This window comes from Pseudorca crassidens, chromosome 7 (genome assembly GCF_039906515.1).
Source record: "Pseudorca crassidens isolate mPseCra1 chromosome 7, mPseCra1.hap1, whole genome shotgun sequence".
Taxonomy (NCBI): Eukaryota; Metazoa; Chordata; class Mammalia; order Artiodactyla; family Delphinidae; genus Pseudorca; species Pseudorca crassidens.
In genome coordinates, this window is record NC_090302.1 from 20,664,980 (window position 1) to 20,688,837 (window position 23,858).

Genomic DNA, 23,858 nt, shown 5'->3' on the forward strand with positions numbered 1-23,858 from the left:
GGTTTTCGCCAGAACTCCAGCCCTAGCGACGCGCGCCTTGTTGCTAAGGGCGGAGGCGCGGGAGGCTGTGGACCTTGGAGGTCGCGGTTGCCCTCCGGCTCGGCGTCCTCCGTCGGCCTCAGCTTCCAGCCCGACCGGCCGGCCGGAGGGTATGGAGCCCGAGGCGGGAGGAAAAGGCGCAGCTGGCGGGAGGGGAGGTGGGAGCCGTCGCTCTCTCTGAGCCGAAGCCTCTTGCCTGACCGAAGAGGGGAGGGGGTTCCCAGGTCCGGCCTTGCGTTGGGTGGCGTTACATCCAGTCTTGGGCAAACACCCCTCCACCCACTCCTACCCCCGACCCCCATCAAAAATAAGCTTTGGCCATACGCTTAGAGAGGGCGAGGGGCATTTGTGATCTGAACAGCCAGAAAGGAAAAACTGCGCACAGGTTATCCCCAAAACTTGGGGCAACCTTGGGAGTTCTGACCTAGTACTGATTCCCTGACTGACTTTGGGCAAGACGCTGTTATTCTCTGAGCCTCTGTACCATTAGTGGGTCAAATCAGACCGTTTCCCACTTGCTTCTGGTTTTGTTTCTGTTTGAGCTTTGGTTTAGATTCCTTGGTCTTCCAGAGTGTAGATTAGATGTGTGCAGAGGGAGATGTGAGGAGAGGGAGGGGGATATGAAATCATCATTTACATGAACAGTCGACCAGGAGTCCAGCTGAATAAGGTCCAGTACCCCATCTTCACCCCTGTGTGACCTTTAGCAACTCATGACTCTGAGTCCCAGTTTCTTCATGGAAAATGACAGGTGGGTATATTCTGGAATATATCAAGGAATGTTGTACTGGAGAGTTAAAAGAGTGTTCTAAGAGTTATGTTTAGAGTGACCACTGAGGGACTTCCCTGGTGGTCCAGTGGTTGACTCCGAGCTTCCACTGCAGGAGGCACGGGTTGGATCCCTCGTCGGGGAACTAAGATCCCGCATGTGGCGCGGTGCGGCCAAAAAAAAAAATAGTGACCACTGAGTACCTCAAAGCCTTTGAAAAGCAAATTGGGGCAGAAATGGGTCCTGGGATTCAGATTTAGAGATTTAGGCCTGATTGCACCTTGGAACCAACAAGGACATTGAGAGCCATATTGAATTGCAGGGTTTCCCAAGTCCTCTGTAGCCTTTCCAGGCCTGATATCGGGGACAGGGCAGGGTAACCGCCTGAAGGATCTGTTGTTGGAGAGTTTTAAAGGACTTCATGTTGTTGGGTCCTTAAAAAGCTTCTTGCCAAGCAGACTCTCCCACCTTAGTATTTCATTCATTCATTCACTCAAGAGATATTTGCCTTGCATCTGTTTTCCCAGGCTATGCTTAAAGTGCAAATACAAAAAATGAACAAGACATTATCCCTCCTCTCAAGTATAGTGCATGTTCACAATACAAACCATGGCAGGTAACTGAACAGTATTTTCATTTCTTAGTCTACTCATAATAAATTACAACATGGACATTATTCAAGTACCTATATTTTGTTCTCAAGGTTTTAAATTGCCTTGCTATATATTATCTAACATAATGAACTCTTAGCCTTAGAGTAATCAGTCACTCTGGTCAGGAGACATCATTGGCTTCAGTTTAATATCCTCCAGACTCATTTCCACTTGCATATGTTCTCTGTGTATATTTGTAATGTAAATTTAATATATGTGTATTAAGAGTAGAATTAATAAGAGTGAAATTGCTGCTTTCAGCATTGCTATCACTGTTAATCTAGTAATCATGCTAGTAGTCATCATTTGTTCCTAACAGTTTGCCAGGTTGAACCAAGAGTTTAGAATGCACTAGATTTTGCAGAGATGCAGTATAGTATGCTGGTAGGGAGCAAAGCCTCTGGAGTCTGAATGCCTGGATTCAGGTTTCAGCTTCAGCACTTATTTACAACTTATTTGTAAACTTGGGCAAGTTACCTAACATCTCTGTACCTGACTTTTCTCATCTGCAAAATGAGGATAGTAACAACATGTATCTAAGAGGCTTGTGGAATAGATTAAATGAGTTAAATATAAAGCGCTTAAACAGTCCTTTAAGTGCTATTTTTAATCTTCACAGAAGCCCAATGATAGTTATTATCCCATTTTACACATAGGAAACTGAGACTTAGAGAGGTTCAGCAACTTGCCCTAGGCCACAGTATAACTAATTCAAACCTAGGCCTCATTTCAAGGCTAATGCACCTAATTAAATATTATTCTGACTATGCTGCTCTAAATTATGAGAATAAGCCATACTATCAAACAATAATTAGAATTTATTTGAATTTTTTTTAAATAAATTTATGTATTTATTTATTTTTGGCTGCATTGGGTCTTTGTTGCTGCGCGTGGGGGGCTTTCTCTAGTTGCAGAGAGCGGGGGCTACTCTTTGTTGCGGTGCGCGGGCTTCTCATTGCGGGGGCGTCTCTTGTTGCGGAGCACAGGCTCTCTGCTCTCGGCGCGCGGGCTTCAGTAGTTGTGGTTCACAGACTCTAGAGCACAGCCTCAGTAGTTGTGGCACATGGGCTTAGCGCAGGCTTCAGTAGTTGTGGTCCACAGACTCTAGAGCACAGCCTCAGTAGGTGTGGCGCATGGGCTTAGTTGCTCCGAGGCATGTGGGATCTTCCTGGACCAGGCCTCGAACCCTTGTCCCCAGCATTGGCAGGCAGATTCTTAACCACTGCACCACCAGGAAAGTCCCTATTTGAATTCTTAAAATACAGTTGTTGGGACTTCCCTGGTGGTCCAGTAGTTAAGACAACCTGCTTCCAGCGCAGGGGGTATGGGTTTGATCCCTGGTTGGGGAACTAAGATCCCACATGCCTCGGGGCCAAAAAAACAAAACATAAAAACAGAAGTAATATTGTAACAAATTCAATAAAGGCTTAAAAAAAAATGGTCCATATCAAAATAGAGTTGTTAAAATGCAATAAAACTGTGTTTCTTCTTTGTAGATGTTGATAATGGAAATTCTGGGCCAGAAATCAGGAGGTCTACCTAGTTAGAATTTTGAGCAAATGATGTTTCTGCCCACTTTCTCCAGATCTTTAAATAAAGAGTTTATATGTGATGATTTTGAAAAGCACTTCCATCTCAAATTCTATGATTCATCTTAATAAAGTATTATTTTAAACAGGAAAAATTGCCTTTCTCACAAAAACAGAAAGCTCTGAAGTAAGCAGTCACCTCTGAAGATTTTTGACGAACAGAAGTACTATGAGTAAAATTAAAATATTTAATGATGAATTTAAATATATCCTATTTTGCATATTTTAAAAATAGTTGTATAATTAACATTATGGTATAGTTTCCCTAATTATTGGAAATGTGCAGTTATAAAATCTTGGAATTGGGCTTCCCTGGTGGCGCAGCGGTTGAGAGTCCGCCTGCCAATGCAGGGGACGCGGGTTCGTGCCCCGGTCTGGGAGGATCCCACATACCACGGAGCGGCTGGGCCCGTGAGCCATGGCCGCCGAGCCTGCGCGTCCAGAGCCTGTGCTCTGTGGCAGGGGAGGTCACATCAGTGAGAGCCCATGTACCGCAAAAAAGAAAAAAAAAAAAAATCTTGGAATTTTGCAGAATAGCTCTTCCTTTGTGAGGGAAAATACACTTAATCTCTTTAATTAACAATCTCTTATTTACCTTGTAAATCTCCTTTTAGTGCAAACATATGCTTAGAGAAGAGATTAATTTAAGTGTCTTTTCACTAATTACAGAGATTAGGAAGTGGCTGCCTGGACTATTTTCCAAAGGATAAACTTTACAAAAGTATTGAATACAGCAGCTCACCGAGAAGATCCTACTAGTTTGGGGGTAAGTAATTCTAAAGGTTTTCTTTTCCTTAGAATGTCCCATGAATACACTTCAGATGGAAGTATGGCTCTCAGAAGACACCAGCTAAGAATCCAATCAGTTTTAAGCAGAGACAATCCATTTATAGCATATGCAGTTTCCAGTGACCTAGATCTATGGATGCCATCTGTCCTTAGTTTGATGACAGGGTTGAAAAATGGGTTAGGTTGGCAGATAGGAAGCCCTGCAACCTCTGTCTAACTACAAACAATACAACATTCCAAGCTTTTTGAAAACTATCCTGAACATTTTCCTGTGGGCATATTTGTGTTACCTGAAAAACTGGATTCCCCTGTTGGTGGGTGTCAAGCCAAAAGACACAACCAAGCCAAAGAGCTTGGAGAGAAGGAAGGATTTAGTACTTGCAGCAAGAACACCAGGGATATTTCCCAAAACAGTGTCTCTCCGAACAGCAAAACTGGGGAAGTTTTACGATAAGGGTGCATGCATATTTATGAAAGGGCTCAGGTGGTGTATGCATATTCATGAGGGGCTTGAGCAGAGGAGAATTCAGCCTAGAATTGGGGCAAAGGCTGACAGAGTTTCAGCTCTAGTTGGTTGAAGTCATCAGGGTTAGCAAAGGTCAGCACCATCATTCCTTAAGTTCCAGTGAGTCTTGGGGTTGAGTGCTTGAGGGGGTTTTGGATCCTGCAAAATAGCTCAAGAATGTGCCTCAGGCTAACCTTTACCTTCAAAACAGAACTGGGAGTCTTTACAACTGATTTATTATCTCCCTGACCTGGTCAAGAGCAAAAGCCTTGTGGCCAGGCTTAGATCACAAAATGGCTGAGGCCTAAAATGGCTTCTCTTACGTCAAAGAAATTATGTCTGGTTCCGTTCCTCTGAGGACCCTCTGCCCTGTCTGCCGATGCTTGTGCTTGTTATAGAGAATCCTACAATGTCTGAACTAGAAGGGACCTTAGGTTCGCTATTTCACAACAAATGTGTTTGTCACACTGTGCAAGCCACTTGAAGTACAGAGAAGAATATGAGAGTCCTTCCTCTTATGGAGCATATAGTCTACTAAAAATCATTTAATCTGGTGTCCTCATTTATACATGAGGAGGCTGGGGCACAGAGGGGAGGATAGAGGAGCTCAAGGACACACAGTGAGATGAAGCAGGGCTGGGGCTAGAGCCCAGGGCTCCTGATGCCACTCACAGTGTTCTTTCCACTGCATTTGCTTCTACACTGGTGTCAACTTAAAAAATATTTACAACCTAAAAGTTGAGAGTTATATTTTATTCGGCAGGAATTTTTAGGACTTCAACTCAGGAGGCAGCATCCCAAGTAGCCCTGAGAGAACTGCTCCGAGGAGTCGAGGGGGGAGCTAGGATATATAGGAGTTTTGCAACAAAGGGCAGGTAGTCGGGAACATCAAAAGATTACTGTTAATTAAAGAAAACCATATATGTCAAGTTAAGGAATTTAGGGCTTTTCTAGGTATGGGAAGATGCAAGAGTCTGGGCTCACTGAAATCACTCTTTTTTTTTTGAAGATTTATTTATTATTTATTTATGTATTTTATTTATTTTTGGCTGCGTCGGGTCTTAGTTGCGGCATGCGGGATCATCGTTGGGGCATGCGGGATCTTTCGTTGGGGCGCACCAGCTCTTCATTGTGGTGCGCCTGATCTCAGAGAGGCAGCAGTGAGTGGTGGTGTGAAGCGAGATCTTAATTCCCTGCCCAGGAACTGAACCTGGGTAACCTGGATGAAAACCAGGAATCCCAGCCACCACACCCCCTGGCTCTTGCCCCCAGTAAAAAATACATTTCTCACGGAGGCAAAACTGTAAAAACAGGTACAAAGTTTATCGTTAGAGACATAGCACAGCAACAAGTGGGAGATCACACAGAGAAAGTTTGTTAAGATAGAAGCAAGGCAGAGACGCACACCCGGAGAGAAAGGGTGTGGGCATCCTCCCTAATGAGGAGGAGCGCAGTAAAGAGGTGGTTAGGTCATTTATATAGGGCAATTCTTCCGGGTCTTTGTTTACCTTTGGCCAATTATCTGGTTTCTTTTTCCACACGTGACCTGCCTTAGGAGTCTCTACAACATGTGTGCGCAACGTTTTTCCAAGATGGATTACAGCCCAGAGGCCTATGGGACAGCCTTAGCATCACATATTACATCACATATTATGGGGTGGTGCCCCCTCCTTTTTTAAATTTTTTTAATTTTTTGGTCTTCATTGCTGTGTGCAGGCTTTCTCTAGTTGCGGCAAGCCAGGGCTACTCTTTGTTTTGGTGCGCAGGCTTCTCATTGCGGTGGATTCTCTTGTTGTGGATCACGGGCTCTAGGTGCACGGGCTTCTGTAGTTGTGGCATACGGGCTCAGTAGTTGTGGCTCACGGCCTCTAGAGCTCAGGCTCAGTAGTTGTGGCTCACGGGCTTAGTTGCTCCGTGGCATGTGGGATCTTCCCAGATCAGGGCTCAAACCCGTGTCCCCTGCATTGGCAGGCGGATTCTTAACCATTCTGAGCCACCAGGGAAGCCCCCCAACTTTTTTGACCACCAAGGAGGCTTTCTGCACATGTGCAATGTTTTCCATGCCCTAAGGATGATCTCTTGATCTTTTAACAGGGTTTAGTCCTACTCTGTCCCTGCCATAAAAATGTCCAATGTCTGGTGATTTACCCTATTTCTGTTGCTGGTTTTTATATTGAGGTACAGATCTCGAAATGTAGTCAGGAGTCCGGTCATAAGTGTGTAGTCCAGAGCCCATTTGTCTTTTGCCTCAGGAAATGTAAATGGGGCTGGTAATGAACGTCCGGCCTGGAGCCCATCTTCTTCTCACCCCAGGAAGTGTGAACAGGAGGCCAGGTGTAAATGTCTAGCCTGGAGCCCATCTATCTCCTGCCTCACGCGGGCTTGTCACTAGTTGTGGCATGTGGGTTTTCTCTTCTTTAGCTGTGGCACGCAGATGCCAGGGCACATGGGCTCTGTAGTTTGGGGCATGCAGGCTCTCTAGTTGAGGCACAAGAGCTCAGTAGTTGTGGCACGTGGGCTTAGTTGCCCCGCCGCATGTGAGATCTTAGTTCCCCGACCAGGACCCGTGTCCCCTGCATTGTAAGGTGGATTCTTTACCACTGGACCACCAGGGAAGCCCCTGAAATCACTCCTTTGATATGCAGGATACTGGGGCCAGTATCCTGTGTTTTCGTATCCTGAGTTTCCTCTGGGCTTACCAGCTCACCATAGGCTGTGGCTTCAATCGCTGATGACTGTGACATCCTTTGTTTACTGATATGGCAGGAAATATTCCATTTCTCACTGGTTACCTATTCTTGTCAGGAGGTCAATTCTGGCAACTTTCAAATGTAGGCTGAAATTCTTCTGGAAAACTGTGGTGGGTTTTTTTGTTTTAAGTGTGTGTTTTTTTTAATCTATTTTATTGAAGTATAGTTGATTTACAATGTTGTGTTAATTTCTGCTATACAGTAAAGTGATTCAGTTATACATATATATACATTCTTTTTCATATTTTTTTCATTATGGTTTATCACAGGATATTGAATATAGTTCCCTGTGCTATACAGTAGGACCGTGCTGTTTATCCATTCTATATATTATAGCTTGCATCTGCTAATCTCAAATTTCCGATCCATCCCTCACACACACACTGCCTCCGCCCGCTCCTTGGCAACTGCAAGTCTGTTCTGTATGTCTGTGAGTCTGTTTCTGTTTCGTAGATAAGTTCATTTGTGTCATATTTTAGATTCCATGTATAAGTGATATCATATGGTATCACTTTCTCTTTCTGACTTACTTCACTTAGTATGATAATCTCTAGTTGCATCCATGTTGCTGCTAATGGCAATATTTCATTCTTTTTTATGGCTGAGTAGTTTTCCATTATATATATATGTACCACATCTTCTTTATCCATTCATCCATTGATAGACATTTAAGTTGTTTCCATGTCTTGGCTGTTGTAAACAGTGCTGCTATGAACATTGGTGTGCATGTATCTTTTCGAATGATAGTTTTCTCTGGATATATGCCCAGGAGTGGGGTTGCAGGATCATACTATTTTTAGTTTTTTGAGGAACCTCCATACTGTGGAAAGCTGTGGTTTTTAAAGGGAATGATATGGGACTTCCCTGGTGGTCCAGTGGTTAAGACTCTGAGCTTCCACTGCAGGGGGCCCAGGTTCAATCCCTAGTTGGGGAACTAAGATCCTACATGCCATGCGGCCAAAAAAAAAAAAAAGGTAATGATGTGATGGAGAATACTTGGTGAGTTTTAGCTGCTGTTTCTGCCTGTAGACTGTTCTTCCTAGAACTAGGTAGGCTGGTCATGCCCATAAGAGACTCATCTCCTAGAATTTCTTTAAGCAGAGCCCCAGAAGAGATGGGGACTGGGTTCTCCCACCTCCACCCTCTGGCATCTCAGGGGACAGCTAGTTGCAGAGGAACATTACCCAGAGTAGCTGAGATTAGGTCCTAGTCACGTACCTTCAGTCCTAGCAGATGTCCACACTGGCCACATCTTCTGGTCTCTTTTTTTTCTCTGTTTCACCAGCAACCAGTATAGGACCTGCACAAATTAGGTGCTTAGGGGGTGTTTCCTGAATGAGTGTATGCGTGAGTATCTCTCTTTCTCTTTAGTTCTCGCCTTGTTAGTTGTTGGGGGTGATGCAAGTAAATCTAGAAAACATTTAATAATTCTTTTTATTTGAATATAGTGTATCATCCATTATTGACATTATTTAATTTCTACGCCAGTGGCTCTCAAAGTTTTTGGCCTCAGGACTTCCTTGCACTCTTAAAAATTACTGAGGACCTCAAACAGCCTTTGTTTATATAACTTGTAGATTGGATTCTACTCTGCCACCTCCTTTTGACATTAAAACTGAGATATTTTAAAAATAGTTACATATTAACTCATTAAAAAATAAAACTATTGCATGTAAACATAAATAACAATTTTACGAAAAATAAACATACTTTTGAAAACACAAAAAATCTTGGTTGGAAGAGAGTGGTATTGTTTTACATTTTTGCAAATCTCTTTACTGTTTGGCTTAAACAGAAGACAGTTGGAGTCTCATATCTGCTTCTGCATTCAATCTATTGCAGTATGTTGTTTGGGTTATAGTATAAGAAGAAAATCAGGCCTCACACAGAGACATAGTTGGAAAAAGGAGTATCGGAAAAAGGAGTATCTCACAGACTCCCTGAAAGGTCTCAGGAATCCCCAGCAGTCCTGAGACCACACTTTGAGAACTGCTGGTCAGGTCATCAGCTGTATTGTCTCATTTAGTGTCACTGTCTCCCACATCTCATTCTTACTACAGCATAACCTCATGACCCTGGCACACTGATTTAGAGAAGTGTCACAGTGAAATTATTTAATAGCAATCTGGCAAGCTAGGAAGGTTATATAGCCTTTTAGAATAACTAAGGCTCTTTTTCAAGAAGCTTTATTACTGGTGTAAATTATTCTCTCTCCCTCTCTTTTTTTTGGCCACACCTCGTGGCTGGCAGGATCTCAGTTCCCCGACCAGGGATTGAACCCGGGACACAGCAGTGAAAGCCCGAATCCTAACCACTAGGTCACCAGGGAACCCCCTCATTATTTCCAAATACACACTCTTAGTATTTATTTTATTATGGCAGAATATATTTACATAGCATACAATTTATTATTATTTATTATTATTATTTAGTACATAGACAACATTATGCAACCATCACCACTGTCTAGTTCCAGAACATTTTCATTGCCCCAAGGCAACTTTGTACCTATTAAGTAGCCATTCCCCATTACCCCATCCCTTGGCAACCACTGATCTGCTTTCTGTCTCTATAGATTTGCTGATTATGGGTATTGCATAGAGATGGATTCATACAATATGTGGCGTTTTGTGACTGGCTTCTTTTGCTTAGTATTATGTTTTCAAGGTTCATCATGTTATACTATGTATCAGTACCTCATTCCTTTTTTTTTTTTTTCCACTGGGCCACGCAGCTTGCAGGATCTTAGTTCCCCTACCAGGGATTGAACCTGGGCCCTTGGCAGTGAAAGCGCAGAGTCCTAACCACTGGACTGCCGGGAATTCCCAGTACTTCATTCCTTTTTATGGCTGAATAATATTCATTGTGGGTATAAACCTCATTTTGTTTATTCATTTATCTGTTGATAGATATTTGGGTTGTTTTCCCCTTTTGGCTATCGTGAACAGCGCTGCTATGAACATACATGTATAAATTTTGGTTCGAACACCTGTTTTCAATTCGTTGGGCTATATCCCCAGGAGTAGAATTGTTGGATCGCATAATAATTCTATGTTTGACTTACTGGGGAACATCTTAATATTTTCAAAATTAGTTTTGTTTTTGCTTTTGTTTATCTGCTAATGCTGTATTGGAGGATGCATTCCCAGGGCCATAAGAGTGAGGCAGAAAAAGGAGGAAAGCAAATACCTACAGTTTGTCTTTTTCAAAAAAAGGATTTTTACATAACCATACTACCTACCATTATTGTGCCTAACACAGTTAACAGTGTGTATTCTTCTTTTTACTAAACAGGGAACACAACTTCCAGCAGCCACGTGGGATGCTATTCGGGTGCCATCTGAAACGAGCTCGTCCCCAGAAGGTCTCATGCAGGTTCTGTGCAGTGATGGGGAAACTGCAGAGCAAACTCAAATACAGCAATTATAAATACAGGTACAGCAGCCCTCCCTTGAGTGGGATCCCAAGTTTTACGCTGCATTACAATTCTCCCCTAAAGAAAGAGAAGGCCCAGAGCCATCACTGATGACCTTCCCTGAACAGTCAGTTTGGTCTGTTTCCTTTTGGATAAGAAACATCTTAGTAGGTAGTGTCTGCAGCCACAGAGAGAGGGGCCCTACATCTTTGGGAATCACCTCTAGAGTGAGCAAAGACTCTGGGCTTCTTCCTTTATCAGATTCCAGTCATTCACTCATTCTGAGCATTTACAGAGTTAATAATACCATTTCTGGTGATGTCAGCATGTCTCCTTTCTCTACTCCTTTTCTATCTTTCTCCTCAGCCTGGCCTGAATTCCTACCATAACCCACACTCTTCTTCCCCTTGCTCCACTGTGCACCCTATACCATTGGGCCCCTCATTTTCCATCCTCTCTTTAGCAGGCCCGATGGATTTAGAGACGAGAGAACTCAAACTAAAGCTTTTCAAGAGTATAGCCCAGCCCACGTGGATACCGTCTCTGTTGTTGCTGCTCTGAACTCAGACCTCTGTGTCTCCGGAGGAAAAGATAAGGTGGGGTGTGCAGTGCTTCCCAGGGAACCAGCTTATTGCAGAGAAGGGAACGGAAGGGAACCCTGCATTTCTAGCAGCAACGTTGAGTAGTGTTAAAAATATGGGCTTTAGAGTTAGAAAGACTGGGTTTAAATTCCTGCTCTGCAACTTTGTATTACTTTGGGCAAGTCTTTTAATTCTCTTGAGCTTCAGTCTCCTTATCTATTAAGTGGGGATAGTAATGCCAACTGCACAGGACCGTTGCGAGGACTGAATGGTAAGACACTTGGTACTCTGCCAGACCACCCACATGATTTTTATGAATGACAAGTATCCTTATTCCAGCCCGTCCATTTGTAACCTACCTGCAGACACAGGAGTTATAGCAGCAAAAGGAAACTTCTAGTCTCTTTTATGCCTCTCTTCTGCCAAAATGTCTACTTTGGTGTGCATCGTGATTCCTCCCGTTGTCACTAAATCTCTTTTCTTTCTCTCCCTCATATTTGGATCTATTGTAGCACTCAGATCTAGGCTCTTGCTGGCAAAAATGTTGATTATTTTGTGATAAATAATGCCTCTAATTTTCGGTAGCCATTTAGAATCTTCAAATTCCATTTTCATACTGTATTTCCTTGATTCTAAGATGCACATTTCTGCATTTTAACACCTCTGAAATCGGGATGCATCTAAAAATTGATGATATCACCATTTAATTAGCAGCATTTTGTCTTAACATCTATATCATCTTAGACGTATGAAATTTTATATATATGATCCTCACCTGTGAGGGGTAGCTAGAGGAAGGGTTATCCTCTGTTTTGCAGATTAATAAACTGGGATTTAATTAGGTCAAGTGCTAACACACTCCTTATTCCCTAGCAATGAACTACAGAGACTGGGCCAGAGAATGCTCTGAAATCCTGTTTAGGGGGAGAAATACAATAAAATAGAAAAGTATGTACCTGGAAAAAGGATGGAAGGAAATTTTAACAATGATTCTCTCTGGCAGATGGGATATGGATGAGATATTTTGAAATTAAAAAAAAAGGATCTGTTTCACAACAATGTGACTATACTTTTAACACTACTGAACTGTACACCTAAAAATGATTAAGATGGTAAATTTGAGAAAAAAGAAAAAGTATGATACAGTTTTAGGGGAAAAAATCTAATCCCATGTAGATTTTCCTTCAGGATCTACAACCCGAAGAACCTCAACCTAAATCAGTTCCCCCAGGGGAGTGTTATCCCAAGCCCATCAGTAAGGTTCAGAGGAGTGGCCCAGTGGCTTGGGGAGAGACAGAAGAACTGAAAGTAGGGGGGCATAAGGACCGAGCAACAATAAAACCTTGATAGAGAGGGAGAAATTAGGTAGAGAATGAGGTAAAGCCTTGTTGTTTCAGTTCAACTAAAATTCAGTTCAACTAAAATATTCTAATGACTCTCTGCAGACAGTTGTGGCCTATAACTGGAGAACTGGAAATGTGGTGAAAAGGTTGAAAGGACATGAGCGTGAAATCACAAAGGTAATTGTCATATGATTATTATCATGGAGGGAATTTGGAATTGAATAAAGGAATGTCTAATAGCTCTAGGTAGTAAGAGTGATTGAATATTCAGTGTTAAGGAAAAATGCTGGGGCTTCATTTGACAGTGTGAAGCCCTACTCCAGGAAAAGCAAAGCAAACCATTCACTAGCTATTGTTGCAGGTATAGTAGACTAAATTTTTGTTTCATTATTAAGCCCTTCATAGCCCGAGTGGGAAATAGAGAAGGCTGAGATTAACTCTCCCTGACCTATCCTAGCTAACAGGGTCTTGTATTGAAGGCTTACTGAGTGTTTACTATAGCTAGGGAAATGACAAACCCTCCATGCTCAGGAACCTTTTAGCCTAGCTGGGGAAATGTTTAAAAAGCCAACAACAGTTAAATAAAAATTAATTTGTTAAAGAGCATTACATAGTAGACTGAGCTTCCAGTGAAAATGGTAATGTCAATTTATATAACTCGCCTCTCTGAAGTCCACCTAAATGAACTAAAAATTCACAAGCAAACTCCATCATAATGAAACTAGGCATCAGCGACAATCACACAGCACAGAATATACTTACCTACCAGGTACACTGCATTTGGAACCAGCCTGAGAAAGAACTCCAGGCTCTAGCACTCTTATCTCCAGCTCTTTTTCCCATTTTCAAGTCCAATGAAACAAACACACTGGAGCTTTTTTTTCTTGAGCAGATAGCTTGTATTCACAAATCAGGCCAGTTCTTCAGTGCCTCTCGCGACAAGATGGTCATGATGTGGGACTTGCAAGGCTCCTCGCAACCAAGGCAGCAGTTCTCCGGCCACAGCATGGTGGTCACTGGATTGGCTGTGAGTCCAGGTAAGGTAAAGCTAGCTGATCTCTTCCCAACACCGTTGTACTTTCTGAAAAGCCCTGTTCCAGGCCTATCTCATGGACCGTCTTCTTGCCACTGTTTCCAAAGACACATCACAGCTATGCACTGGCTCTCGTGACAACACCCTCCTTCTGTGGGATGTGGGGACCGGACAGTGTGCGGAGAGAGCATCAGTCTCCAGGAACCTGGTATGAACTCAAACTTGGTACAGAGCAGGGCAGCAGGAGGGAGCATGGGGTGAGGAAGGGCCTGGGAAAGAGATCAGGAGACACATGACCAGGCACTAGAGGACTGGGTCCTAATTACTGCTCACCCCCCAACTCTCTGTCAGACCACGGCCTCTCAGGGTTATTGGATTAGACGATCTCTTAAGTTCTTCCACCCCAGAGAACAACTCCACTAGTTTATATTGGAGTTTTAAATGGTGTCCTCACTTATTCCTTCAAAACATAGTTATTCCATATCTTCTGTGGACCAGATACTGTGCCAGAAGCAGGGTTAGTGACCCAGGGCGCAGTCCCTGGGCTCCAGGAGCTCACAGTTTATGCTTATTGTGTGTTCTGTATATGTAACATTATGCAGAGAAATAAGCATGACCTTTTGCTGTATGTGTAATTTGCTCTGCTTATGAAGACCAGTGTTTTCTGTAGCAAACTGGTATATCAACTCCACAGCCTTTGGGGTCAGTCATACCTGGATTCAAATCATGGATTCCTTACTTTTTAGGTGTGCTACCCCAAGAAACTTACTTAGAGTCTCAGTGTCTTCATTTATACAATGGGGAGAATTATATCACCTCACGTGGTAATGTCCTTTAGTGGTTGTCAAATGTCAGTCATAGTCATCTTTTCCAGTTTTGAAGACAACTGCCCATGGAAACATGTGCTTGCCCTGTGCCCCTCCATATTTGTGCAGGTTTCTGGAAGAAAAGAAAATCGTGTTACCCTGGGTTGTTCTGAAAACTGTTTCATGTCTGTCCAGCAGGGGCTGCAGGGATAAAGCAAAACAAGAACACTCTTCCTGAACCCTGTGAGGCCTCAAGCTAGGGTTTCGTTGATCTCACTTTAGAACAGGGGCTGCTCTCCTTAGGTGTAACCCAGCCAGCGGTGTTTGGGTTTCAGGCACTCTAAGAGTGCCTGCATGCATTTTGGGGCTCACAACTGGCCCAGCTGCTTCCATTGCTGCTGATAACCTAGGAGCTGCAGGTCGCGCATGACTGGTGGGAATCTGCAAAACATAAAATCCCTCTAAGTCAGATGTGCTAGGTTCGACATCTTTGAGAAGTGATGGCAGAGATGCTATTTAGCGAGATTTCCAGGAATTACAGCAGAGGAATGACATGGTATGGAGAAGTTTTGAAAATTTTGCCTCTTCCAGGTCACTCACCTGTGCTGGGTCCCCAGAGAACCTTATATACTCCAGACCTCTGAAGATAAAACCATCAGGTGGGCTTACTAAGCAGCAAGAAAGTGTTTCTGGTGAAGGTTTGTGGCTCCCATGCTTACATAACCTGTTCCTACTCTGCTTCTCCACATTGCTTCTCCTTCCACCCCTCTGCCCCTCGCCAGTGCTGGGGTCTCTCTGATTTGGGTGGATCATGGATCATGTGGTTAGAGGTTGAGTGGCAGGAGGTCATCTTGTTCTGACCGGTTTCCAAGCAGCTGATTCTGCCAGCCCCCACTGTGGAGACGTGTTCAGAGTAAACTCAGAGTCAGTCACTCACTCGTCCCGCCCCTCAAGCGGCCCTTGCTTGGCTCCATATGTTCTCAATCACTCAGCCCTCTGGTGAAGCCCTCCCTGTGGAAGTAGGGTCAGAATCACCGTCAGGCAAGTCAGGTGAAGTAAACCCTTCTTAGACTAGAAAGCATGACCAGAAACTTTGGATCTCAGAAGAGATTCTACTTAGAAAATGGGAGGAAGGACATGAGACAAGAGGCAAAACAAAACAGTCCCAGTAGACCCCATGGCTCAGGTTGGCCAAGACCTATAAATCTTCTGTATCTGATTCTGGAATGATGACTGCTCCTCTCCATCATGATAAGTATCTTTAAAATTTTTTTTTAAATCGCAGACACAGAAATATTCTCTTGTCTGTTGAAAGTAGTATCCCAAAGGACCAAATTAACAAATTAACTTGTACAATTAAGATACTTGGTCTAAATTCCTGTTAATTAGATCTCAGAATAGAAAGAACTCAGATGTCATTCAGTTTGGTTATTTCCTGCCAGCTTTGGAGTCTCTGAGATTGATCTGGTTCACGTTGCTGTTTTTAGGTAAATCACGGCGTTCCATTCTGACTGGCCAAGGCGGCAAAGAGCCAAGACTTTGCCGTTAACAAGTTGTTACAGGTGCCTTTCAGCACATTTACTATAAACCCATTCCCTGCTGTAATTTCTTTCAGATTATGGGACAGTCGGGGGCTGCAGGTAGCTCATGTATTTCCCGCAAAGCAGCACATTCAGACCTACTGCGAGGTCAGTGAGGATGGACACAAGTGTATCTCCTGCAGCAGCGGCTTTGGAGGCGAAGGCTGTGAAGCCACGGTGAGAAACTGCAAGGTTCCAGGTGTTTGGTTGCTGATGAGAAATGACTTCCTCTGGCTTCCTGCCTGTACTGGGCTACACAGGCAGGCTCTACTAATGTCTCAGGCCTATTCCAAGTGCATACTGTCAGTGATCCTTTGCATTCCAGACACTTCTTTCAAGGAACCACCATTGCCTAAGCTCTCTGCTTTGGTCGCAGAAAAGAGGAATGTGATGAAAGTCAAGATAGGAAGGCATTAAATACAGAACCAGCCTGTTAATGTCCCTACTCCCAACAGAGCTTAGAAAGGGGAGGGACTGTTTGAAGAACCAAGTGTGTTCCCACTGTACGTGTGGTCACAGTAAAGGAGTTCAAGCTCTTCGGGAAGTTTGGAGCTCTAGTGTTGGTTGAGGGCCCATCCCATCCCTAACCCATATACCTTTCCTTGCAGTTAATTTCGGGATTGATTGCCTAGGCTCCTCCGAAGTACCTTGGATTTCTTTCTTTCTTTCTTTCTTTCTTTCTTTTTTTTTGGTTGCACCACACAGCTTGCAGGATCTTAGTTCCCCGACCAGGGATCAAATCCGTGCCCTCAGCAGTGAAAGCAGAGTCCTAACCACTAGACTGCCAGGGAATTCCCAGCACCTTGTATTTCTAATTGTGAGATATCAGTTTAAAGGCTTATCTATAATCCAAATAGGACAATTACAGTTCCCATTTTATTGGACACTTACTATGTGCAAGGCACTGGGCTGAGCACATTATAGTGCATTATCTCATTTAATCCTTAAAACAACCTTGTGAGTTAGGTATTATTATAGTTCCCATTTTACAGATGAGGAAATAGAGGCACGGCAAGTTGAAATCTCTTGTACAAGACCACACTAGTAAATGGTAGGTTGAGGTGTTGAATCCCAGGCTATTGATGTAGCATCTCTTCTCCAGGCTAAGCATTTCCAGCTCTTATAACTGTTCCTTGGATGACATGGTGTCCAGTGATTTCATTATTTTTTGGGCACAATTCCATCTGCTCTTGTCTGTGAGCATTATTCTCCAGGTGTGGTCTGATTTGTATCAACAAGAGTGGGCTGGCAGGACTATCGTCTCCCTAGTTATAGAATCTAGTCTTCTTATACCAAGATTCAGTGTCTAGGCATTACATCGGAAGGTCTGCACCTGTATGTACTTATGAGAAGGTGCTCCTAACTATGGGGCCCCACAGGACCCACAGATGCCAAGAGGCTGTTATAAGGCAGCTCTTGAGCTGTCATAGAAGAACCCCATTCTGTCCCGTCGTGCTACAGGACTTGGAGCTTTCACTAACCATGATGATAATAATGAAGGCAACAACCCTCTGGCACATCCTTAACCTGGGTTGTTTGAGGCATAGTTGTTGCTGAAATAGTCACCGCATGGCTGGATGCTTGGGTGTGTGGATGGGATGGATGAAGATAAGGGTGTCTATGAGGAGGTAAGTGGAGGGAATAGGTGCATCATGAGACGCCGGGGAGAGGATATCAGTGAATGAAGCATGTCTAAAGCTGGAGAAATACGTACGTGTGAGCCAGCCTCTGTCATTACTTTGCAGTTGTGGGACCTAAGGCAGACGCGGAACAGAATCTGTGAGTACAAGGGGCACTTCCAGACTGTAGCATCCTGTGTCTTTCTACCAAGAGCATTAGCCTTGATGCCTATGATTGCTACCTCATCGCATGACTGCAAGGTGAAGATCTGGAACCAAGACAGCGGAGGTAAGGAGCCTGCTGTTAATGCTTCTCAAGGATACATGAAGCCCTACAGGCTGCCTTAAAACTCTTCCTTCCATAGCTCAGCATATACAAAGCCACCCATGTCCTGCCACTGTCCAGTCCCATAGTGGTTAAGAGGTGACACCAAGAGGCCAGAATCTTTGTCCAATCTCTGCTAGGAGCTGTCACCATGTAACCCCTGGTGTCTTGTTGTACAGATTCATTCCTGAGAGCTCAAATGTATTTTGATTCTTTTATTCTTTCTACCTGAAGTTCCTCATCTGGTTTTAACTTGTGATGCTCAAAATGTCTGGAAAAGAGAACAAGAATTGCCATTTTAAAGTTCATCCTCGAGGACAAAAATGAGACCCTTAGCTCAGAGGGTATGAGGTAGCCCCCGTTGAAAAATTTGACATTTTTCCATGTCAAAATGCAGGGTAAGGATAGTCTCAGAAAGACTCTGCCCTCTCTTGACTCTGCAGCCAAGGTTTGGGATCGCAGTAAGGTAGTGACACTTCAAAGCACCAGAGAAAAAGATGTTTAGGGAACAAGCTGCCCAGAGTCCTCCATGCAGTGGTGCGGCAGAACCAGCTCCTACTGGCTGATTGTTAAATATTCAGGAATATTTAATACGGTCGTGGTGGGAGTATTTACACCATGAAAACTGGCAAATGCTATGAATGAAGGTAGTTTTTTTTTCCTTCCAAAAAGCCAGTTTACCAGCACCCCACTGCCTCAGTGCTATTCTGTCCTGGACACTGGCTTCTGCCAGACACAGGGATAACATTAATTTAGAGAACCTCAGGCCAGATCCCTTTGACAGTCATCTCCCAGAAACTCAGCTCCCAGCAGGGGAGGATAGGGTCGCTCCCTCAGAGAAAAGGTATGGGATCACGTCTAGTGGCTCACAAGCCAGGTGTGGGATCACGTCTAGTGGCTCACAGCGAGTGCAGCCTGGCTGCACCCTCCCGTGGAGTTGTGGGAGGAGGGGGAGAGCAGCTGTTCTAGATGCAGGAATCAAAAACCTGAGCCAGGGAGAACCAGGTGTGCAAGCGCTGCCCTGCCTGCTAGGCATGAAAGTGTAGCTCTTAGACGAGCAGAGCCTGCAAGATGCAAATGGAGGAGACTGGGTCAGCTGGCAGCCTCAGGCCGCCCTTCAGCTCCCCCATCATCCTTTGTCCTGAAGGGAGCTAGACCCCAGGGAGCCAGCAGCTGAAGATCAGTGTTCTTATCTGTTTTCTCTGAGCTGACCCATGCTTTGTTCTCTGGGCAGGTGTCTGAGGGTAGCATTTTAACATGGCCTTGCAGTGAGGCCCCAGTTGTCCAACGTACTTCCAGGTGGCATACGTCTTGTTGGGTCCACGTGCCATTCTCTAGACTTGACGTCTTGGGGTTGACTTCCCCTCTGATGCACGTTCCTCTGAGGCACACAGTACCTCTCTCTTCTGGGTTAGATGCACATAGCACGTGCTTTATTTCTGAGGGTTTCTTACAGAGACACTGCCTTTCATGACATGTGCACTCTTGGCCTAACGTGCTGGTTCCCCCTTCCTTCCCAGCCTGCCTTTTCACCTTGTCTCTGGATGGATCAGGACCTTTGACTTCCCTGGCTGTGGCTGACACCGTCTCCTTATTGTGTGCAAGTTTCAGCAGAGGAATTCGCTTACTCAGGGTGGACGATAGCCGAGGGCTGGAACTGCAGGAAGTGGCAGGATTCTGAGGCCAAGACACCTTCACTGGACAATAGCAAACTGTGGCCCCTCCTTACTCAGTGTGACTTTGTGTTTTTCCATGTTCTCTTGCGGGGAGGGCCATGTGGAATGGTGTTCTTTGCTTAGGCTCCCTTGGAAGGTATATCAGTGTTAGAAGCCAATTTAAGTCTAGTGGTTCAAACTCAGGTGCAGAGATTAGAAATATGGACTCAACCATAAGGTTCTCAAACTAAGTTAAATCCAAATGCGATTTTTAGTGAGCTTTGGGGACTGCTCTTCAAAAAAAAGTTAATGGGCCTCTTGCTTTCTGAGATGGCCCACACTCTGTCCGTGGAGTGTGTTTCTCCCAAGGCTGTCTCGCCTTTTGAGACAGACCGCATTCTGTCTATGGAATGTGTATCTCTCTCTAAAAAAATGTTTATGGCTTGGAATGATGACCTGTAGGTATAAGAGTGATAGGCCTCTGTCTGTGAGAGTCAGAACACAGGTCTGAGTCTATTGAACTGACCTTTCCCATGTCTCCACGAAAGAAGAAAATGCAGCAAAGAGAGAAACTCTGTTTTGGTTGCCTCGCAATTATCTAGATGGGAAAGAATAGTGCAGCTCCATGGAGGAAATGGATTGTAGACATGAGATTAAGCTCTAATCACAGCCCCTCAGCAATGTGAAGAATCAACGTTAGGGCAAGAAAGCAAAAGCCTTGGCTTCTACTCGGCGTAGTCGCAGAGGGGAGGTGGCAAATCCCTAGACCGGTGCTAGGGCTGCACAAACACGAGACCTGCGCTGGCGTGAAGAGGCCGGCCACCGCAGCGCCTCGCCCACAGTTAGACGAGTTATCAAACCCGTTCCGTGGATAAGAAAATGCAGAGATGAAGCCTAAAAAAATTGCATTTGTATATTTTAACATTTTTACTTAGTTTTATATAACTCTTTCTGGGGAATGGCCAGAATAAGGCAAAGGGAATCTCTGCAACAACAATGGAACATATAGAAAAAAGCAGAAAGATGGATTCAACTGTGCCAGCCACTGAGCCCCCCTCGGTGAGGAGGGGCAGGATGCTCGGCTCTGTCTGTGTGGCCCCCAGGAGCTCAGTCCCCAGCCTGGTGCTCACAAGCCTGCTTTCCTCCAGGAAACAGTCACTCCTGCAATCAGGCAGGTCCATACCTAAGGCAGCTGAGGCCTGGAGAGTCCCTTTCTGATGAGTCCCAAAGAAAGATTTAGCATTCGTCCTCTCTGGCCCCTGCCTGTCCCTGATACCAGTGGCTGACAGCCATCTTCCTTGTCCCCTCCTGCTCCTCTTTGGGGCCACCTCCCCCACGCTGCCTCCAGTCACGAGGCAGGAGAATCTTAAGCTCGTGCAAAGCGTCAGACCTGAATTGGACTCTCCATTTCCCCATGCAGCTGGATGATCTTGGGAAAGTTATAAAACCTGTTTCCTCACTTATAATATGGAGCTTCATAATCAGACGTTTTTTACGGGGCTGTTCCAAGGATTCAACTGTGTTAAATGTCAGGCAAGCTAGTGGGTGCTTACAAATGGCAGCCACAGCTCCTTAGCACCCGCTCTGTCCAGACTAAACGCTCACACAACACATTTACCACTCCTTCACCCGTTCTCCTTAGATGGTATTTTCTAAACCTTTAGCCACTGTTCAGCTTCCCTGTGATTCCCTAAGTTATGGATCTTTGAGCTCTGAAAGGACAAAGTGGGTGGTGGGAGAGGAAGCTGCATCGTTGAGCACCTACAGGTGGCTGAATCCATGTATCCTCACTGCAGTTGTGTTATTCTCATGTCACAGATGAGGAAGCTGAGGCCCAGGGACATCCAGTCCTCTGCCCGAGGTTACACGCGTGGGGAAGAAGGGGAGAACTGAGATCTGGGCCTGGGTCTGCCTGACTTTCCTCCTCACCCCTTTGCCTCTGCATGATGTCAGAAAGTTCATTTTAGAAATTTGTAGGCCATGACATTGTGTATTTTCTGGACCAGTTATTAACTTTTTGGCTCCAAGGAGATCCTCCTGGCCAGGTGCCTGGGAGCAGTAGACAGGTGTCTCGGGGAAAGTCCTAGCAAATCCTGAACTATTAGTGCTACAGGTTAGCCTTTCTTCTAGAAGGAAGACAGAAAATCCAAGGGAGTGGTTGGGAGGGGTCCCAGGAAAGGGGAACAGCGGGAATATATGTGAGAAAATAGAAGGGCTCTGATGAAGTAGCCCAGTTCTATTACCAATAAAATTGTTTCCCAGGCTTCCCTGGTGGCGCAGTGGTTAAGAATCTGCCTGCCAATGCAGGGGACACGGGTTCGAGCCCGGTCCGGGAAGATCCCACATGCCGTGGAGCAACTAAGCCCATGCGCCACAACTACTGAAGCCCATGCGCCTAGAGCCCGAGCTCCGCAACAAGAGAAGCCACCACAATGAGAAGCCCGTGCAGTACAATGAAGAGTAGCCCCCGCTCGCCACAACTGGAGAAAGCCTGCATGCAGCAACAAAGACCCAACGCAGCCAAAGGTAAATAAAAATAAATAAATAAATGTTTCCCTATACTCTATACATGCTTGCTATAAAAATTCCTTATCTGTGCATTTTAAGTAGAAAATAGATTAATAAATCCAAATGTATTATAGGATTTTTCAGTCTTATATGCTCTAATCAGGTACTCTCAGCACCTAAGATACAGGCTGCTAAAATGCATTCATTTGTGCATTGAACACTTCATTTTAGAGGCTATTCCTCTAAAACCATATAAAGGAATTTTCCAAAGACACTTGACTTTTTCTTTTTTTTTTTTTCCTTTTTTGGCCACGGTGCGTGGCGTGCAGGATCTTAGTCCCCCTACCAGGGATCAAACCCACGTTCCCTGCAGTGGAAGCGTGGAGTCTTTATCACTGGACCACCAGGGAAGTCCAAGTTTTTTCTAGGAAAGTATATAAACCCTTGGAATCTGGCCAATTAAATTTTTTAAAAAAATTATATATTTACTTATATAAGTTGAAAATATTTATATATTTAAGGAAAAATGCATGGTGATTATTAATGACCTTTTAATTTATTTTTTGTTGGCTTATAAGAGGACATTTATTTTTACTAAAGGTTAAAAATAACCTGGAAAAGAGTGATTATTTTCTTTAAAATAGCTACCAGCAAGTACTGTGATGCAGTGAATATCATCGGTATCCCCAAGTATCAGACAAGTCCCCATTATCACTATCTTCCTGAACAGTGATTATTAAAGAAGGTTCCCCAGGAGTTCTGAGTTTACAGTCATTGAAACAGAAATAATGTCCGATCTTTTAGCTGTAGCAGCAGAAATGTACCTTCACATGTGTGTTTTCAGCACTGGTATTGAGAGACGTGTTGTTTTCAGTCTGTAACAGCCTTCATTTTGACACAGGAATGGCAAGTATAGAACTCAGGTCACTTGTTTTTTTAATATTTATTTATTTATTTGGCTGCACCGTGTCTTAGTTGCAGCACACGGGATCTTTCGTTGCAGGGTGCGGGCTCTTTGTTGCGGCACAGGCATCTCTCTAGTCGTGGTGCTAGGGCTCTCTAGTTGTGGCTCACGGGCTCTAGAGCACGCAGGCTCAGTAGTTGAGGCGCAGGGGGCTCAGTTGCCCCGCGGCATGTGGGATCTTAGCTCCCAACCAGGGATTGAACCCACGTCCCCTGCACTGGAAGGCGGATTCTTAACCACTGAACCACCAGGGAAGCCCCCACTTGTTTTTTTTAATCTTTTAACACTGAGATAAAGGAACTTAGCTTTTTCTGAATGGCCTTTTTAAAGCATAATTATCAAAGAACAGCTTCATCATTAAAACATAGCAGACTGTTAGTTGTTCCTGCAATGGGCACTTCTTAGCACGGGCAGTCCAGCTAAGACAGCATTCCCAGCTAGGCACAGCCATAAGAATAAGTTGGTTTCAGTGGAGTGTGAGTGGAAGTGATGTAACTTCCACCCTATTAGATCAAAAGGAGTATGTTTGTCCAGGATTTCCCCTCTGAGTCCCTTCCCACTAGGTGGGATGCAGACTGCCAGCAACGGCTTCAGCTATTCAGATTAGGACAAGATGATGCAACAAGAAGAAAGAAGGAACCTGGGGCCCCAAATAACCTCCAGGAGCTGAGCTGTTCCAACAGCCTGACCAGCTGTACTGTGACTTGAAAGAGAACTTCATTCTTTTTAAGCCACACACACACACACACACACACACACACACACACACACATAAACTTTTAATTCAAGTTTAGCCATCACAGAGTTTCATATGTCTTAAGTTTATAGCTGGCAGAATTTTCTTAAACTGAACACACTCTAGTAACCTAGATGAAGCAGCATAATACATCCAGGAACGCAGATGGCCTCCCTCATACTCCCCTTCAGAACTATCA

General features: G+C 44.4%; 2 protein-coding genes across 6 annotated transcripts in view; both read left to right on the top strand.

The window, feature by feature from the left end:
* Positions 1 to 23,858, top strand: part of WDR31 (WD repeat domain 31) — a 25,961-nt gene continuing 2,103 nt past the window's right edge. The window contains exons 1-12 of one of the 5 annotated variants that reach the window (XM_067743614.1): positions 40 to 149; positions 685 to 790; positions 3,720 to 3,816; positions 10,389 to 10,529; positions 10,973 to 11,105; positions 12,536 to 12,610; positions 13,326 to 13,470; positions 13,574 to 13,674; positions 14,864 to 14,931; positions 15,888 to 16,029; positions 17,598 to 17,760; positions 19,317 to 19,524. In XM_067743614.1, coding sequence (XP_067599715.1) covers positions 10,417 to 10,529; positions 10,973 to 11,105; positions 12,536 to 12,610; positions 13,326 to 13,470; positions 13,574 to 13,674; positions 14,864 to 14,931; positions 15,888 to 16,029; positions 17,598 to 17,760; positions 19,317 to 19,477 — 1,101 coding nt within the window. In that variant the 5' untranslated portion in view covers positions 40 to 149; positions 685 to 790; positions 3,720 to 3,816; positions 10,389 to 10,416 and the 3' untranslated portion in view covers positions 19,478 to 19,524. The other 4 variants (XM_067743615.1, XM_067743613.1, XM_067743616.1 and 1 more) reach the window with 4 other exon arrangements.
* RNF183 (ring finger protein 183) overlaps positions 21,840 to 23,858 on the top strand; it is a 16,274-nt gene continuing 14,255 nt past the window's right edge. The window contains exon 1 of the mRNA XM_067743618.1: positions 21,840 to 21,977. Within this exon, the coding sequence (XP_067599719.1) occupies positions 21,884 to 21,977 (94 nt within the window). The 5' untranslated portion in view covers positions 21,840 to 21,883. The remainder of the gene's footprint in view (positions 21,978 to 23,858) is intronic.